The 20,061-nt window shown below is 45.5% G+C and overlaps 1 protein-coding gene across 1 annotated transcript in view; it reads right to left on the bottom strand.

Moving 5' to 3' along the window:
* The window catches only part of LOC140206431 (di-N-acetylchitobiase-like), a 34,319-nt gene extending 21,073 nt beyond the window's left edge, over positions 1-13,246 (bottom strand). The window contains exons 1-3 of the mRNA XM_072274799.1: positions 13,100-13,246; positions 7,165-7,303; positions 342-553 (exon numbers count right to left, since the gene is read on the bottom strand). Coding sequence (XP_072130900.1) covers positions 342-553; positions 7,165-7,303; positions 13,100-13,246 — 498 coding nt within the window. The remainder of the gene's footprint in view (positions 1-341; positions 554-7,164; positions 7,304-13,099) is intronic.
* Positions 13,247-20,061: the final 6,815 nt, after the last annotated feature.

Genomic DNA, 20,061 nt, shown 5'->3' with positions numbered 1-20,061 from the left:
CTCTCTCTCTGCCTCTCTCTCTCTACCTCTCTCTCTCTCTCTCTCTCTCTCTCTCTCTACCTCTCTCTCTCCCTACTAACCACAATTTACTAATCCTAACCCATGCATCTTTGTAACGTGGGAGGAAGTCGGTGCATCTGGACACACGCAGTCACGAGGAGAACCTACAAACTCCTTACAGATAACGGTGGGAATTGAACCCCCAATCAGCGATGGCTGGCTCTGTAACAGCATTAAGTTTACAACACGTTCAAATGGAATCAGATCCCAAAAAAAGTCAGTTTGCCATCATGCTTAATTGGAGTCTAAACGCATCACATTTAACAGTAATAGCTCGTTACCTTAGACTGGGGTATTTCCTTGTGAATCGCTGTGAAGATTTGTTGAACGGCTTCAGTTATTTTCTTGGATTCAGGAGAATATCTGATGACCACCTGATCCAAGTGTAGGTTGATTCCATCCATCTGATGTGTCTTCACCAACGTCACTTGTTTATTGACCCATTCAGTCATTTTCTCTTTAGTCCATATTGTCCTGACTGGTGGTAAGGTTACTGATGGTAAGACCATAAGACATAGTAGCAGAATGAGGCTGTTCGGCCCATTGCATCTGCTCTGCTATTTCATCATGGCTAATTTATTATCCCTCTCAACCTTTTTCTCCTGCCTTCTCTCTGTAACCTTTGATACCTTTACCAATCAAGAACCTATCAACCACCGTTTTAAATCAACCCCAAATGACTTGTCCTCCACAGCCATCCATAGCAATGAATTCCACAGATTCACCACCTCCTGGCTAAAGAAACTCCTCCTCACCTCTGCTCTAAAGGGATGTTCTTTGTGCCCTTTGGTCCTTGGTCCACCACTATAGGAAACATCCTCTCCACATCCACTCTATCTAAGCCTTTCAATATTTGACAGGTTTCAGTGTGAATCCCCATTCCCATTCTTCTAAACTCCAGTGAGTAAAGGCCTAGAGCTATCAAACATTTCTCATATGTTAACCCTTTCATTCCTGGGATCATTCTTGCCTTCTTGATCCTCTCCAATGGTAAATGGTTGGAATGGCCTTGCAGGAGGTCAAAGAACAGAGCTGGAACAGTAAGATGCACAGTCTAGGCCCTTTAACCTACTTTAAGATCGATCTAACCCTTCCCTTCCACATAGCCCTCCAGTTTTCTATCATCCATATGCCTATCTAAGAGTTTCTGAAATGTTTCTAACATATCTGCTTCGACAACCACTCCTGGCGGCGTGTCCATGCACCCACCACTCTCTGTGCAAAAAAAATCTATCTCTGACACACCCCCTCCATATATTTTCCTCCATTCTCCTTAAAATTATGCTTCCTCATATTAACCACTTCTACCCTGGGATAAAGTCTCTGGCCGTCTGCTCGATCTATGCCTCCTGTCATCTTGTACACGTCTATCAAGTCATCATTCATTCTCCCTCCCTCCCTCACCCTAGCTTGCTCAGCCCATCTGCATAAGCCATGTCCTCTAATCCAGGCAGCATCCAGGTAAATCTCCTTTGCATGCTCTCTAAAGCTTCCATATCTGTCCCATAACCAGTCAGCCAGACCTGACCACAATATTCCAAGTGTGGTCTAATGAGGGCTTTGTTGAGCTGCAGCATTACTTCTTGAATTCAATCCCTTGACTAATAAAGGTCAACACGTTGCACACCTTCATAACCCCCTTCTCACCCTGTGCTGTAACCTTGAAGATATGTGGATGAGGACCCTAAGATCCCTCTTTTGCTCCACACTGCCGAGAACCCTACGATTAACTCCGAGCTCTGCCATCAAATTGCCCTTTTCAAACTGAATCTCTTCACACTTTTCCTGCTTGAACTCCATCTGCAACTTCTCCACTTCTAAGCAGCATTCACAGGAAGAAAATCTACGAATTAATCATGAATAATATGCAATTTTTACAAGGAAAGGAGGTCCAGTTCAGTGCAATGTGATCAAACTGGTCAGGGTGTTGCTAAGCAATTAAGGTTGTGCTGGTTAGTTCAAGAACTAAGTGTTTGAATAGTTTCATGTTGAATCATTAAATAATAATCAATTTCATCTTGATCATGGACAAGGATAGATCTGGTCCTAGGGTTGAGGTTCTGAACTGGAAGAAGGCCAAATTTGAAGAAATGAGAAAGGATCTAAAAAGCGTGGATTGGGACAGGTTGTTCTCTGGCATAGATGTGATCGGTAGGTGGGAAGTCTTCAAAGCAGAAATTTTGAGAGTGTAGAATTTGTATGTTCCTGTCAGGATTAAAGGCAAGGTGAATAGGAATAAGGAACCTTGGTTCTCAAAGGATATTGCAACTCTGATAAAGAAGAAGAGGGAGTTGTATGAAATGTATAGGAAGCAGGGAGTAAATAAGGTGCTTGAGGAGTATAAGAAGTGCAAGAAAATACTTAAGAAAGAAATCAGGATGGCTAAAAGAAGACATGAAGTTGCCTTGGCAGTCAAAGTGAAGGATAATCTAAAGAGCTTTTACAGGTATATTAAGAGCAAAAGGATTGTAAGGAATAAAATTGGTCCTCTTGAAGATCAGAGTGGTTGGCTATGTGTGGAACCAAAGGAAATGGGGGAGATCTTAAATAGGTTTTTTTGCGTCTGTGTTTACTAAGGAAACTGGCATGAAGTCTATGGAATTAAGGGAAACAAGTAGTGAGATCGTGGAAACTGTACAGATCGAAAAGGAGGAGGTCCTTGCTGTCTTGAGGAAAATTAAAGTGGATAAATCCCCGGGACCTGACAGGGTGTTCCCTCGGACCTTGAAGGAGACTAGTGTTGAAATTGCAAGGGCCCTGGCTGAAATATTTAAAATGTCGCTGTCTACAGGTGAGGTGCCGGATGATTGGAGAGTGGCTCATGTTGTTCCGTTGTTTAAAAAAGGATCGAAAAGTAATCTGGGAAATTATAGGCCAGTAAGTTTAACGTTGGTAGTAGGTAAGTTATTGGAGGGAGTACTAAGAGACAGAATCTACAAGCATATAGATAGACTGGGACTTATTAGGGAGAGTCAACATGGCTTTGTGCGTGGTAGGTCATGTTTGACCAATCTATTGGAGTTTTTCGAGGAGGTTACCAGGAAAGTGGATGAAGGGAAGGCAGTGGATATTGTCTACATGGTCTTCAGTAAGGCCTTTGACAAGGTCCCGCATGGGAGGTTAGTTAGGAAAATTCAGTCGCTAGGTATACATGGAGAGGTGGTAAATTGGATTAGACATTGGCTCGATGGAAGAAGCCAGAGAGTGGTGGTAGAGAATTGCTTCTCTGAGTGGAGGCCTGTGACTCGTGGTGTGCCACAGGGATCAGTGCTGGGTCCATTGTTATTTGTCATCTATATCAATGATCTGGATGATAATGTGGTAAATTGGATCAGCAAGTTTGCTGATGATACAAAGATTGGAGGTGTAGTAGACAGTGAGGAAGGTTTTCAGAGCCTGCAGAAGGACTTGGACCAGCTGGAAAAATGGGCTAAAAAATTGCAGATGGAGTTTAATACTGAAAAGTGTGAGGTATTGCACGTTGGAAGGACAAACCAAGGTAGAACATACAGGGTTAATGGTAAGGCACTGAAGAGTGCAGTGGAACGAAGGGATCTGGGAATACAGATACAAAATTCCCTAAAAGTGGCGTCACAGGTAAAAAGGGTCGTAAAGAGAGCTTTTGGTACATTGGCCTTTATTAATCAAAGTATTGAGTATAAGAGCTGGAATGTTATGATGAGGTTATATAAGGCATTGGTGAGGCCGAATCTGGAGTATTGTGTTCAGTTTTGGTCACCAAATTACAGGAAGGATATAAATAAGGTTGAAAGAGTGCAGAGAAGGTTTACAAGGATGTTGTCGGGACTTGAGAAACTCAGTTACAGAGAAAGGTTGAATAGGTTGGGACTTTATTCCCTGGAGCATAGAAGAATGAGGGGAGATTTGATAGAGGTATATAAAATTATGATGGGTATAGATAGAGTGAATGCAAGCAGGCTTTTTCCACTGAGGCAAGGGGAGAAAAAAACCAGAGGACATGGGTTTAGGGTGAGGGGGGAAAAGTTTAAAGGGAGCATTAGGGGGGGCTTCTTCACACAGAGAGTGGTGGGAGTATGGAATGAGCTGCCAGACGAGGTGGTAAATGCGGGTTCTTTTTTAATATTTAAGAATAAATTGGACAGATGCCTGGATGGGAGGTGTATGGAGGGATATGGTCCATGTGCAGGTCAGTGGGACTAGGCAGAAAATAGTTCAGCACAGCCAAGAAGGGCCAAAAGGCCTGTTTCAGTGCTGTAGTTTCTATGGTTCTATGGTAATAGTTTATGGACAGAGATGTTTGTTCTATCTACATTCTTTGCCTCATTCTGCAGGTATAATCCATTCACTCCCAATGCCCTGATGTTTTGCTTGTAGCTCAACAGGAGAATTTTTCTCAATTGCCCATCCAAATCGCTTTGAAGAATTCTGACTCCTCCACCCCATCCCATGAAGCGAATCCCAGATACCAGCGACCCTGAGTGCAAAGCATTTCCTCATTCTAGACATGGATATCTATGACCACAACCATATGACACAGGAGCAGAATTAGGCTATTCGGCCCATTGAGTCTGTTCCACCATTCCATCATAGCTAATCCCGGATCCCACTCAATCCCACACACCTGTCTTCTCGCCGTATCCTTTAATTCCCTGACCAACCAGGAAACTATCAACTTCTGCCTTAAATACACTCCTGGACTTGGCCTCGACCATGGTCTGTGGCAGAGGTCCACAGATTCGCTATTCTCTGGCTAAAAAATTCCCTCCTGATTCCTGTTCTAAAGGGTTGCCCTCAATTTTGAGGCTCTGTCCTCTAGTTCTGGATACCCCCACCAGAGGAAACATCCTCTCCACATCTACCCCATCTAGTCCTTTCAACATTTGGTATGTTTCAATGAGTACCGGACCAAAGCTGCCAAATGCTCCTCACACGTTAACCCCTTTATTCCCAGGATCATCCTCGTAAACCTCCTCTGGACTCTCTCCGATGACAACACATCCTTTCTGAGACATGGGGCCCAAAACTGTTGACAATATTCCATGTGCTGCCTGACTAGTGTCTTACAAAGGCTCAGCATTATCTCCTTGCTTTTATATTCTATTCCCTTTCAATTAAGAGTCAACTTTGTATTTGCCTTCTTTACCACAGACTCAACCTGTAAATTAACCTTCTGGGAGTCTTGCACGAGGACTCCCAAGTCCCTCTGCAGCTCTCATGTTTGAACCTTCTCCCCATTTAGATAATAGTCCGCACGATTGTTCCTTTTACCAAAATTCATTATCATACGTTTCCCAACGCTGTGATCCATCTGCCTCTTTTTTGCTCAGTCTTCCAATTTGTCTATATCCTGCTACAATTGCTTTACTTCCTCAGCACTACCTACCCCTCCACCTATCTTTGTATTATCCACAAGCTTTGCCACAAAGCCATCAATTCCATTATCCAAATCATTGACAATGTGAAAAGTAGCGGTCCCCATACTGACCCCTGAGGAACACCACTAGTCACTGGCAGCCAACCAGAAAAGACCCCTTTTATTCCCACTCGCTGCCTCCTGCCTGTCAGCCATTTCTCTATACATGCCAGTATCTTTCCCATAATGCCACAGGATTTTATCTTGTTAAGCAGCCTCATATGTGGCACCTTATCAAACGCCTTCTGAAAATCCAAGTAAATGACATCCACTGCCTCTCCTTTGTCCACCCTGCTTGTTACTTCCTCAAAGAACTCTAACAGATTTGTCAGGCAAGATTTCCCTTGGCAGAAACCATGCTGACTTTGATTTATTTTATCATTAGTCTCCAAGTACCCCAAAAGTTCATCCTTAATAATAGACTCCAACCACTGAGGTTAGACTAACTGGCCTATAAGTTCTTTTGCCTTCCTCTCTTCTTAAAGAGAGGAGTGACATTTGCAATCTTCCAGTCCTCGGGACCATGCCAGAATCAAGTGATTCTTGAAATGTCATGACCAATTCATCCGTTATGCAGTCCCTAACTTCCCTTCTCAGCCACAGTTGCCTGCCCTGCCATTTGAGAACTACTGTGGGACATATCTATCCTGCGCCTTGTGAACTATTCCCAGAAACTTCAGACATCTCTGCTCTGCTGTCATCCCTGCCAGTATCATCCTCCAATCCACCTGGGTAAGCTCCTCTCTCATGCCTCTGTAATTCCCTTTATTCCATTGTGATACTGATACTCGTGACTCTTGCTTCTCCCTCTCAAATTGCAGTATGAATTCAATAATATTATGATCACTGCCTCCCAAGGATTTCTTTACATTAAGCTCCCTAAAGAGATCTGGGTTATTACAGAACAACCAATCTAAGTTAGCCTTTCCCCGAGTAGGCTCAAGCACAAGCTGTTCTAAAAAGCCACCTCACAGACATTCAACAAATTCCCTCTCTTGCAATCTGACAGCAACCTGATTTTCCCAATCTCCTTGCATATTGAAGTTCCCCATTACAGTTGTGACATTACCCCTATTACATGCCTTTTCCAGTTCCCTCTGCAATCTCAACCCACATCTTGGCTACTATTTGGTGGTCTATATATGATTCCCATAATGTTTTTTTTTACCCTTGCATTGTCTTAAATCCACCCACAAAGATTTGACATTGTCTGACCAATGTCACCTCTTGGCTGATTTATTGACTGATTCCTTCATGCCTGATTTATTATCCCTCTCAACCCCATTCTCCTGCCTTCTCCCTGTAATCTTTGATATCCTGACTAGTCAGGAATCTATCAACCTCCACTTTCAATGATTGCCAATGAATTTCACACATTCTCCATCCTCTGGCTAGATACGTTCTTCCCCATTTCTGTTTTAAATGGACGTCCGTCTATTCTGAGGCTGAGGCACCTGGTCCTAGACTGCCCCACTATAGGAAACATCCTCTCCACATCCAGTCTTTCTAGGCCTTTCAATATTTGATAGGCTTCAATAAGATCCTCCCTTATTTTCTAAACTCAAGTAGGTACGGGTCCAGAGCCATCAAAAGCTCTTAGCATGTTGACCCTTTCATTCCTGGGATCATTCTTTTGAACCTCCTCCAGACACTCTCCAATGACTTCAGGAAGCAGAAAGATACAATATTTCTTTAATAAAATTAGTTACCTTTCATAAGCAGTTGAACACCTTCTGCATGGGCGTGACAGAAGAGTTCAGGGTCATATTGTTGTGAGGCCACAACAATTGTGATGATCGACCACATGTAGTGCTTCCAGTCCTTTCCTCCATTGTCAAAGACGAGTACCTGCTTCAACGTAAGGGCTGCAGTTACACCTTTACACAAAGATGAAAGACAGTTTCCCTGATCTACAACACATTGCACAGTCAGAATCAGAATCAGGTTTGTTATCACCGGCATATGTCATGAAATTGTTGCTTTGCAGCAGCACTACAGTGAAACACAAAATACTAAACCATAAATTACAATTGGAAATATATATATAAATAAATAAGGACTGCAAAAGAATGAACATACTGAGGTGGGGTACATGGTTCACGGACTGTTCATAAATCTGATGGTGGAGGGGAAGAAGCTGTCCCTGAAACACTGATGAGGGAGTTAGAGGTCAGGTTAGGGTTTAGGGACAGAAACGTAGGGTGTTAGAGGTCTGATTAGGGTTTAGGGACAGGGATGTGGGGAGTTAGAAGTCAGATTAGTGTTCAGGGACAGGGATGGCGAAGAATTAGAAGTCAGATTGGGGTTTAGGGACAGGGATGTGGTGGAGTTAGTGGTCATATTAGGGTTTAGGGACAGGGATGTGGGGAGTTCGAGGTCAGATTGGGGTTTAGGGACAGGGATGTGGAGGAGTTAGAGGTCAGATTAGGGTTTACAGACAAAGATGTGGTGGAGTTAGAAGTGAGATCTCTGCTTTCCAACTCTGCATTCGAAGACCAGCAAAGTGAACATTGGTATGAAGGAGATCCGTTGTTGGTCTGTCCTAGGTTGTTGCAGATCGACGAGAGCAGGAGGTATGAGGAGGTGCGAGTCTAGGTCGGTCAATGCACTCGTAGTTGGGGCCATGGGGCTCCATCATCGTCTCATCTGGGCAGTTCTGGTCACCTACATACAGCCAGGACAACACCTCTCCCTCAATATCTAAAAAACAAAAGATCTGATTGTGGATTACAGGAGGAACTGAGAAGAGCTCAGCCCAATCAACAACAATGGGACTGTAGTTGAAAGTGTGAGTAGTTTCAACTTCCTCGGTATACACGTCACCGAAGACCTCACCTGGATTGTACACACCGGCTGTGTGGCAAAAAAAGCACAACAGCGTCTCTTCCACCTCAGGCAACTGAAGACGTTCTGCATGGGCCCCCAAATCCTCAAGACCTTCTACAGGGGAACCTTTGAGAGCATACTGACTGGCTGTGTCACCGCCTCGTACGGGAACTACACCAACCTTCATCGCTGGGCACTGCAGAGAGTGGTATGGACAGACCAGCGCACCTGTGGATGTGAACTTCTTTCCACTGGGGACATTTATAGCAGCAGGTGCAGAAAGAAGGCCAGGAAGATCATCAGGGACACCAGTCACCCCAACCATAAGCTATTTCAGCTGCTTCCGTCTGGCAAACGCTACCACAGCATTAAAGCCAGCACCAACAGGCTACGGGACTGCTTCTTTCTACACACTATTAGACTTATAAATTCACATGTCTGTATATTGCAATGGAGTCATAACGCAAAGATTTTTCACTCCCTCGTTGTGGGATGGATATAAGATTTAAATAAGTTCTAATTCTGAAAAAAAGAGTGTAGAGAAAATTTACAAGGATATTGCTGGAACTTGAGGACCTGGGTTATAGGGAAATGTGAAGTACATTAGGACTTATGTATGGGTTTTTTTTTGTATGTTAAATTTAAAATGGCTCCTTTGTTATGTTAAGTGCTGAGAAAGTCTCCAGCTAGACACTTGCTTGGGTTAGTACAGATAGCAGGGTGCTATTAGCCAATGCGTGTTCATGTTATCGTTTTTTTCGGGTGATAATGCTGTCTCATATGACTGGGAATGAGGTTTTGGCGGAGAGTCAGAGGAGAGACGGGGAGTTGGAGGAGAGACGGGGAGTCGGAGGAGAGACGGGGAGGACGGTGGACGGGGTTTTTGGGGGGAGTCGGAGGAGAGACGGGGAGTCGGAGGAGAGACGGGGAGGACGGCAGAGAGACGGGGAGTCGGAGGAGAGATGGGGAGGATGGCGGAGAGACGGGGAGTCGGAGGAGAGGCGGGGAGGATGGTGGACGGGGTTTTTGGGGGGAGTCGGAGGAGAGACGGGGAGGACGGCAGAGAGACGGGGAGTCGGAGGAGAGATGGGGAGGATGGCGGAGAGACGGGGAGTCGGAGGAGAGGCGGGGAGGATGGTGGACGGGGTTTTTGGGGGGAGTCGGAGGAGAGACGGGGTTTTTGGCGAGGAGTTGGAGGAGAGACGGGGAGGACGGCGGACGTGCGGAGGTTTTTGGCGGGGAGTCAGAGGAGAGACGGGGAGAACAGTGGAGAGACGAGGAGGACGGTGGAGAGACGGGGAGTCGGAGGAGAGATGAGGAGTCGGAGGAGAGACAAGGAGTCGGAGGAGAGACGGGGAGTCGGAGGAGAGACGGGGAGGACGGCGGAGAGACAGGGAGTCGGGGGAGAGATGGGGAGGACGGCGGAGAGACGGGGAGTCGGAGGAGAGACGGGGAGGACGGAGGAGAGACGGGGAGTCAGAGGAGAGACGGGGAGGACAGTGGACGTGCGGAGAGGCTCCGGTCAATCACTCCGGGTGGTCCCGAGCCGTGAGTCGACAGGATCCAGGTGGTCATCAGGAATCGATTGAGCTCCAACGGTTGTGCACGAAGAACTTGGACTTTGATAAGTCTGACATCTTTTTTTCCCATTACTTCCTTTCCTGTATGGAATTTATATTAATGTCATAGAATTAGTAATATCTATAAGGTGTGCTTGGTAAAACGTACTGGGTGTGCCGGCTGATGATTGATGTTTGGGATTGATTTGGGCGTCAATGGTGCAGCAACCGACCCAGCGGGAAGCGTTCAGGCCGGTGCTGGGCGGGATCTCCCCTAGACATATACGAGCCAATATAGCTGAGCATTACACTTAATTCCCTGGAACATAGAACATAGAAGATTGAGGGGAGATTTGATAGAGTTTACAAAATAATGAGGGGTATAGATAGGGTAAATGCTAGCAGGCCTTTTCCACTGAGGTTCAGTGGCACTATAATTGGAAGTCATAGGTTAAGGGTGAAAGGGGAAATGTTTAAGGGGAATATGAGAGGGAATTTCTTCACTCAGGGGGTGGTGTGAGTGTAGAAAGCTGCCATCAAAAGTGGTGGATGCAGTTTTGATCTGGGTGCAGGTCGACGGGACTAGGCAGAATAATAGTCTGGCATGGACTACATGAGCTGAAGGGTTTATTTCTGTGCTGTAGTCCTCTGTAATTCTCTGAAATTATGCCTCAAAGGTGCCATGTAAGTTGCTCGGGTTGTTAAGAAAGTGTGTGATGTGTTGGCCTTCATTAGTCGGGGAGACGCAGAACCACAAGGTTAGACTGAACTTGGAATACTGTGTTCAGTTCTGGTCACCCCATTATCAGATGGATGTGGAAGGGTTAGGGTTATTGCTAGGATTAGGATTATAGGAAGGATGTGGAAGCTTTAGAGAGGGTGTAGAGCACATTTGCCAGGACGCTGCCTGGATTGGAGAGCTTGTCTTATGTGGACAGGTTGAGTGAGCTAGAGCTTTTCTCTTTGGAGAGAAGTAGGATGAGAGGCGACTTGATAGAGCTGTACAAGAGGAGAAGCGTAGAATGAGTGGGCAGCTAGAGGCATTTTTCCCAGGGTGGAAATGGCTAATGTGAGATGGCACAATGTGAAGGTGTTTGGGGAGATATCAGAAGTAAGTATTTTACACAGAGTTGTGGGTGCGTGGAATTTGCTGTCAGGGGTTGTGGTAGAGACAGATACATTAGGGACATTTAGGTAGGCACATGGATGATAGAAAAATTTTTGACTTCTCCAGTGCGATCAACACCATCCGCCCTGCTCTGCTGGAGGAGAAGCTGACAGCGATGCAGGTGGATGCTTCCCTGGTGTCATGGTTTCTTGATTACCTGACTAGCAGACCACAGTACGTGTGCTTGCAACACTGTGTGTCCGACAGAGTGATCAGCAGCACTGGGGCTCCACAGGGGACTGTCTTGTCTCCCTTTCTCTTCACCATTTACACATCGGACTTCAACTACTGCACAGAGTCTTGTCATCTTCAGAAGTTTTCTGATGACTCTGCCATAGTTGGATGCATCAGCGAGGGAGATGAGGCTGAGTACAGGGCTACAGTAGGAAACTTATTCACATGGTGTGAGTAGAATTATCTGCAGCTTAATGTGAAAAAGACTAAGGAGCTGGTGGTAGACCTGAGGAGAGGTAAGGTACTGGCGACCCCTGTTTCCATCCAGGGGGTCAGTGTGGACATGGTGGAGGATTACAAATACCTGGGGATACGAATTGACAATAAACTGGACCAGTCAAAGAATACTGAGGCTGTCTACAAGAAGGATCAGAGCCGTCTCTATTTCCTGAGGAGACTGAGGTCCTTTAACATCTGCTGGATGATACTGAGGATGTTCTATGAGTCTGTGGTGGCCAGTGCTATCATGTTTGCTGTTGTGTGTTGGGGCAGCAGGCTCCAGCAGACAACAACAGAATCAACAAACTCACTCGTAAGGCCAGTGATGTTGCGGGGATGGAACTGGACTCTCTGACGGTGGTGTCTGAAAAGAGGATGCTGTCCAAGTTGCATGCCATCTTGGACAATGTCTCCCATCCACTACATAATGTACTGGTTGGGCACAAGAGTACATTCAACCAGAGACTCATTCCACTGAGATGCAGCACAGAGCGTCATAGGAAGCCATTCCTGCCTGTGGCCATCAAACTTTACAACTCCTCCCTTGGAGGGTCAGACACCCTGAGCCAATAGGCTGGTCCTGGACTTATTTCATAATTTCCTGGCATAATTTACATATTACTATTTAACTATTTATGGTGTTATTACTATTTATTATTTATGGTGCAACTGTAACGAAAACCAATTTCCCCCAGGATCAATAAAATATGACTATGACTACTATGACTATGAAAAATGGAGGGCTATGTGGGAGGGAAGGTTAGATTGGTCTTGGAGTAGGTTATAAGGTCAGTACAACAGAGTTGGCCAAAATACTTGTACTGTGCTGTAATGTTCTTATAGAGGTGTATAAAATAATGGGGGACATAAAAGAGGTGAATGGTCACAGATTTTTCAGGTGTAGGGGATTATAAAATTAGAGAGTGTAGCTTTAGCATGAAGAGGAAGGTTTGAAGGGGATCAGAAGGACACATTTTTCACACAGAGGGTTTTGAGTATATGGAACGAATTGCCAGAAGAGGTAGCAGAGGCAGGCACAATTCCAAAGCTTATCAGGCACTCGGAGGGGTGAGGGGTACACAGATAGGAACTGTGCAGGGGTTCCCAACTTGGGTCCGCAGACACCTCGGTTAATGGTAGGGGTCTATGGCATTAAAAAAAAGGTTTGGAACCCCTGACTTAGAGGGACGTGGGCCAAAAACAAGAATGTAGAATATAAACTTTAACAGCATAGTGCACGATGCTGTACTGACCTTTGAACCTATTCTAATCCTCTCCTCTTTTTACGTGGCCCTCTAGTTTTTGTTCATCCACCTATCTATCTAAGAGTCTCTTAAATGTCCCTAATGTATCTGCCTGTACCACCACCCCTGGCAGCACGTTCCATGCACTCACCATTCTCTGTGTAAAAAAACTTACTTTGACAGCCCTCCTTTACTTTACTCCAAGTAAGGTTAGCTCATGAGGTCAGCATGGCAGAGATGGCCCAAATGGCCTGTTTCTAAGCGGTATCACTCTATGACTCTGAAATGTGCACAGTGAGTTGAAGGTAGATAGCAGGGTCCACCCCCAAAACTCTGATTTGATAAGCTTCCCAACCTAACGTAGACCCTCACCATCAGCATGTACGTCACTCACCTCCTTGTCCTTCTTCACCTCTTCATTTCGGGCCACGGGTTGGCACAGAACCAGATTCATGCAGTGACATTTGGTTTGCTGTTTCTCAGAGCCACTGCGGACCCATACTGCGAGCAGAGCTAGTCCCACAGCTGAACTACGGAGCATCTCGTCTGCCTGTGTTCTGCCCCGGCCGATTGATTTCATTCGCTAACTCGACTGCACGTGACCACTTCTCCAGCCTCCCTCCTCCTCTCTGACTGCCGTAACAGTGAATTGTTGACACAAGTTTCCAACTAACTCTGGTAATGAACAACATGTTTCTGGTAAAGGAACATGGAACATTATGGCGTAGTACAGTCATTTTGACCCATGATGTGGTTGCCAAACTTCTCACCTGCTCTAAGATCAATCTCAAACACAAGGGATTCTGCAGATGCTGGAGATCCAAAGCAACACACACAAAATGCTGGAGGAACTCAGCAGGTCAGGCAGCATCTATGGAAAAAAGTAAACAGTCAACGTTTTGGGCCGAGACATTTCTTCAGGATTGGAAAGGAAGGGGAGAAGTCAGAGTGAATCAAAGAGCAATCTACAGTACGTTTTCCTCCCACATAGCCTTCCATTTTTTCTATCATCCATGGCTATCTAAGAGTTTCTAAAATATCCCTAATGTATCAGCCTCTACCACCCCCCACCCGCAGAACATTCCACTCACCCACCACTCTTCTGATTAGCAAAAAACTACCTCTGACATCCTCCCCAGTACTTTCCTCTAATCACCTTAAAATTATCCTTCCTTGTATTAGCCATTTCTGTTCTGGGAAAAAGTCTCTGGCCGCCCACTTGATCTGTGCCTCTTATCACCTTGTACAGCTCTATCAAACTGCCTCTTATCCTCCTTTGGATTGAAGAGCAAAAACATTAGCTTGCACAACCTACCCTCACAAGACATTCTCTCTGATCCAGGCAGCATCCTGGCAAATCTTTTCTGAACTCTCTCTGAAACTTCTGCATCCTTCCTATAAAGAGGCAACCAGAGTGTTTTGCTCTAGAAACAGTAACAGATGAGCATCAGATTTGTGGTCCCACCATCTCTTGGTGTACATGCATTAAATTCTAAACAAAAGAGATTCAGCAGATGCTGGAAGTCCAGAAGACTCAGTCTGAAATGCCAGCTGTTTATTTATGCATGACATTATCCCTGTCCAACACTTTCCAGTGCCAAAAGTAGGGTGATCAACCAGTAAAGAACCAAGCCAGACGAATGCCAACAGAACTGACTTGGGCAGAACATTACTACTCAGAAATAGAACACTAAGATCGCTGATCTTTGCTTCTGGGAACATCGGTGATGTATCAAAGTAAAACATTGTCTTTGGTCCAAATGAGGTTGGAAAGTGGCACACACAATTCTGGTCGGAACATGCTTCTCAAATTCAACTTCCCCCGTTTTAGAGTCAAGTACTGTATTATCGAACACTACGGCAGAGAAGCAGGCACTTGAGCCCATATATTCCATTTCACACTATTAATTTACCTAGTCCTATTGACCCACAGCAGGACCAAAGCACCCCCCCATACCCCCCCCACCCATGTATCTATACAAATTTCTTTTAAATGTTGTAATCAAACCCATATCCACCACTTGCGCCAACAGCTCATTTCACACTCTTCCCGCCTTCTGAGTGAAGAAGTTCCCCCTTATGTTTCCCTTAAACATTTCACCTTTCACCTTTAACCCATGACCTCTAATTCTAGTATCACCCAATCACAGTGGAAAAAGCCTGCTTGCATTTACCCTGTCTATCCCTCTCATAAGTTTGTAAACCTCTATCAAATCTCCCCTCATTTTCCTACACTCCAGGGAATGAAGTCCTAAGCTACTCAAACTTTCCTTGTAACTCAGATCCGCCAGTTCTGGCAACATTCTCTTTCAATCTTATTGAAATCTTTCCTGCAGGTAGGTAACCAAAACTACACACAACACTCTGAACTAGGCCTCAGCTGCATCTTGTTTATTGAGATACAGTATGGAATCGGTTTTGAGCTGTGCTGCCCATTAACCACCGATTTAACCCTAACTTAATCACGGGACAATTTACAACAACCAATTAATCTACTAACTGGTAAGTCTTTGGACTGTGGAAGGAAACGGGAGCACCTGGAGGAAACCCATGCGGTCTGAGGGAGAACGTACAAACTCCTTATGGACAGCAGTGGTGGGAAATGAACCTGGGTCGCTAGTACTGTAAAGTACTGTACTGTGCTGCCCCTATCTTACACAAGGCATAGTTTCTGTAATAGTTACTGAAATTACTAGGGTTGTCTGATGCTTGGACAACCCATCCTAAAGATTTACCACCATTGCTGTGAATTTTTTGGATCTTGATTCACTCCTCTCCAACAACATCACAAGTTATTGCATGGGCCGTTAATGAGTTGGGTGTTTGTGGCCTGTACAGCACAGAAACAGGCCCTGCAGCCCACAATCTCCCTGTCCAGCACAATACCAATCCAAACCAATCTCATCCGCACATTGTAGCGATCTCTCCATTCCCTGCACGAACCAACACCATGGTAGTGTCACGGTTAATGTGACACTGTTACAGCTCGGGATTCATTTCTGGTGTCCTCTGTAAGCAATTTTGTACGTTCCTTGCTCTGTACAGTGGGTTTCCTCCGGGCGCTCCGGTTTCCTCCCACAGTCCAAAGACTTACTAGTTAGTGGATTAACTGGTTATTGTAAATTGTCCCGTGATTAGTCCAGGGTTAATTCGGGGGGTTGCTGGGCAGCGTGGCTCGAAGGGCTAGAAGGGCCTGCTCCACACTGTATCTTTAAATTAAAGAAAACACAACCTCCCTATGTTGCTCTCTTATTGAACTATTTATATATTTCTGATTGTAACTTATAGTAATTAGCTGCCTCAAAACAACAAATTTCACACTCCCCTCTTGTGCACCTCCTCCATCTCTTCCTCCCATGGTCCAGTCTCCTCTCCTATCAGATCCCTTCTTCACCCCTTTACCCTTTTCCACCTATCACCTCCTAGCTTCTTTCTTCATATCCACTCCCCCACCCACCCACCCACCTTCCCCCTCACCTGCTTCACCTGCCAGCTTGTACTCCTCCCGCTCTCCCCACCTGAAGATTAAGGGGAGATTTCATGGAGGTATACAAAATTATGAAGGGTACGGATAGAGTAAATGCAAGCAGGCTTTTCCCACGGAGGTTGGGTGAGGTCATGGGTCAAGGGTGAAAGGTGAAATGTTTAAGGGGCGCATGAGGGAGAACTTCACTCAGAGGGTAGTGGTATGAAGGATCTTGGCCAGAAACCTCGACTGTTTATTCCTCTTCATAGATGTCACTCTAGGTTTCCAGCAATTGCAGAATCTCTAGTGTTTATAAGTTTCACTTTGTCAATTATTTTCTTTTTACTAGACTATGTTGTTCCCAAAGCTGCCTCTCTGTCTGTGTAAACATTTCCTTATCGGTTGGTTTAAAAGGATCTGTATATTTTCACGATTTCAACTTTAATTGTTCCATCATCTTTAAATGTAGGCTCATTTGCCAGCAGTTCCGTCAACTGTGTCAAGAATCAGAAATCAGGTTTATTATCACTGACCTAGATGATATGAAGTTTGTTGTTTTGCATCAGCACTATGGCTCAAAGACGAAGTTACCATATGTTACAAGAATAATTAAAACGTGCACAATAAAAGGAATAATGAGGTAGTTACACATCGCCGGCACCTGCCTACCCACCGTCAGGGACATACAGTGCCAGAAAAAGGCCACTGACATCATGATGGATCCCACCCTCCCTGCTCATGGACTGTTTGTCCCACTCCCATCAGGGAGGAGGCTACATAGCACCCACACCAGGAACACCAGACTCCAAAACAGTTACTTTCCCCAAGCAGTGAGGCTGATCAACACCTCCACCCACTAACCCACCCCTCCACACCCCCGACTACCACTACTTTATCATTTCCTGTCAGTCAGCTTATGTACAGACACTCCTGTGCCTACTGTCACTCTATGAACATTTATGTGTATAAGCTATCTTATGTGTTCATAATATGTTTTTCATTATTATTGTGTTCTTTACCTTATTGTGATTTTTTTGCTGCAACAGATCTGGAGTAACAAATGTTTTGTTCTCCTTTGCATTTGTGTCCTGGAAATGACATAAAACAATCTTGAATCCATACAGATTTCATTACACAGTGAATTGAGGTAGAACAATGCAGAATAAGATAACAGCTGTGAGAACGTGCAGTGCTGACAGACACTAAAGTGTAAGATTATAACGAGGTAGATTCTGAGGTCAAGAGTCCATCTCATACTGGGGAACTTGTCATTTTTTTATTTATTCATTTATGAGATGTGGACATTGCCAGCTAAGCCAGCATTTATTGCCCATCCCTGATTGCCCTTGAGAAGGTGGTGACGAGCTGCCTTCTTAAACTGCTGCAGTCCCTGAGGTGTAGATATGCCCACAAGTGATGTTAGGGAGGGAATTCCATGATTTTGACCCAGCGACAATGAAGGAACAGCGATATGTTTCCAAGTCAAGATGGTGAGTGTCTTGGAGGGGGATTTCCAAGTGGTGGTGTTCCCAGGTATCTGCTGTTCTCGTCCTTCTAGATGGTAGTGGTCGTGGGTCTGGAAGGTGCTGCCTTAGGAACGTTAGTGTGTTGTTGCAGTGCACCTTGTAGATAGTACACACTGTTGCAGCTGTTCATGGATGGTGGAGGGATTGGATGCTTGTGGAAGGGGTACCAGTCAAGTGGGCTGCCTTGTACTGGATGGTGTCAAGCTTCTTGAGTGTTGATGGAGCTGCACTCACCCAGGCAAGTGGCGAGTATTCCATTATACTCCTGACCTGAGCCTTGTAGATGGTGGACAGGCTTTGGGGAGTCAGGAGGTGAGTTACAAACTGCAGGATTCCTAGCCTTTGACCTGCTCTGGTAGCCACGGTGTTCCTATGGCTAGACCAGTTCAGTTTCCTGTCGATGGTAACCGCCCCCCCCAGGATGTTGATAGCAGGGGATTCAGTGATGGTGAGACACTGAATGTCAAGGGACGATGGTTAGAGCCTCTCTTGTTGGAGATGGTCATTGCCTGGTACTTGCGAGGCTCGAATGTTACCTGCCACTTGTCAGCCCAAGCTTGGATAGTGTCCAGGTCTTCCTGCATTTGGGTATGAACTGCTTCACTATCTGAGGAGTCACGAATGGTGCAGAACACTGTGCAGTCATCTGCGAACATCCCCACTTCCAACCTTATGACAGAAGGAGTGTCATTGATGAAGCAGCTGAAGATGGTTGGTCTTAGGACACTTCCCTGAGGAACTCCTGCAGTGATGTCCTGAGGATGAGATGATTGACCTCCAACCACCACAACCATCTTCCTTTGAATCAGGTATGATTCCAACCAGCAGAGTCCTATAACAGTGGGGTAGAATCTATCCTTGAGCCTGGGACGTGCTTTCAGATTTATGTATCTTCTGCCTGATGGGAGAGGGGAGAAGAGAGAATGTGTGGGGTGGGTGGTGTCTTTGATTATGCTGGCTGCTTTACTGATGCAGTGAGAAGTTTACACCGAGTCCATAGAGGGGGTGCTGGTTTCTGCGATGTGCTGAGCTGTGTCCACAACTGTGGAATACTCTGCTAGAGGCAGATACATTTGCGGTATTCAAGAACCTCCTGGCAACACACACGAAACTCAGCAAATCAGGTAATTTCTTACCCCTTGTCCGTCACCCTTGCCCCTTTGCCTTGCCACTGTCCTCCAGCCCCTGTCCCCTTTACATCACAGAGCGAGTCCAGCTGCAGAATGCTGACTGCCTCTTCCCTCACAATGAATGGTGATTAATAAGCTGCCCACTTAATGTCATTCAGAAAGCAGCAATTTAAGCAGCGTTTTATCCATGCGCTGATTACAGAGGGGCACAAATCATCGTCTCGTCGCTCGAGAGGCCTGAAGGTCACAGAGGACGGGGCCGCGGCTGCCTCAGCCTCACGGGAGCCAGGATCAGAGAAAACCGCTCTGTAACCCTAGCAACAACAACAAAACAATTCTTCTGCAAGCTGGCACCACAGAAACCAGCTGAGTGGAGATTTCCACAGAAATCTAAACACAAGAGATTCTGCAGGTGTTGGAAATCCAGAGTAACACACACAAAATGCTGGAGGAAACAACGGGTCAGGCAGTGTCTATGCAGGGGATAAATAGTCAACATTTTCAGCCGAGACCCTTCATCAGGATGAGATACATAGCTGACGATTGTTTATTTCTTTCCATCGCCGCTGTTTGACTTGCTAAGGTCCTCCAGCATTTTGTGTGTGTTACTCCAAAGGAAAAGAGCGCTGTTTCCATGACATCTTTCACTTCCCTTTCAAGACAACCCAGATTTTAGTAGCCATTTCTGAAGTCGTGTTAGAGGTAGCCTCAACCAGCTGGGTCACGGGCTCAAACCTCCACACCTTCAAGGACATCTTTAACAGATGTCGCCTCAAGAAGGTGGCATCCACCATTAAGGACCCTTACCATCCAGCACATGCCCTCTTCTCATTACTACCATCAGGGAGGAGGTACGGGGTCCTAAGAATGCACAATCAAATTTTAGGAAAGTTTCTTCCCCTCCGCCATCAGATTACTGAGCAGTCTATGAACCCATGAATGCCACCTCACTATCTGGCTCACATCTGCACTACCTGCAGCACGGTTCACCAGATTGATTCCTGGGATGGCAGGACTTTCATATGATGAAAGACTGGATCGACTAGGCTTATACTCTCTGGAATTTAGAAGATTGAGGGGGGGATCTTACTGAAACGTATAAAATTCTAAAGGGATTAGACAGGCTAGATGTAGGAAGATTGTTCCCGATGTTGGGGAAGTCCAGAACAAGGGATCACAGTTTGAGGATAAAGGTCTTTTAGGACCGAGATGAGGAAAAACTTCTTCACACAGA

Source organism: Mobula birostris, chromosome 12 (assembly GCF_030028105.1).
Source record: "Mobula birostris isolate sMobBir1 chromosome 12, sMobBir1.hap1, whole genome shotgun sequence".
Taxonomy (NCBI): Eukaryota; Metazoa; Chordata; class Chondrichthyes; order Myliobatiformes; family Myliobatidae; genus Mobula; species Mobula birostris.
The sequence above is the reverse complement of the archived record's forward strand: the minus strand, read 5'-3'. Positions and strand labels throughout refer to the sequence as shown.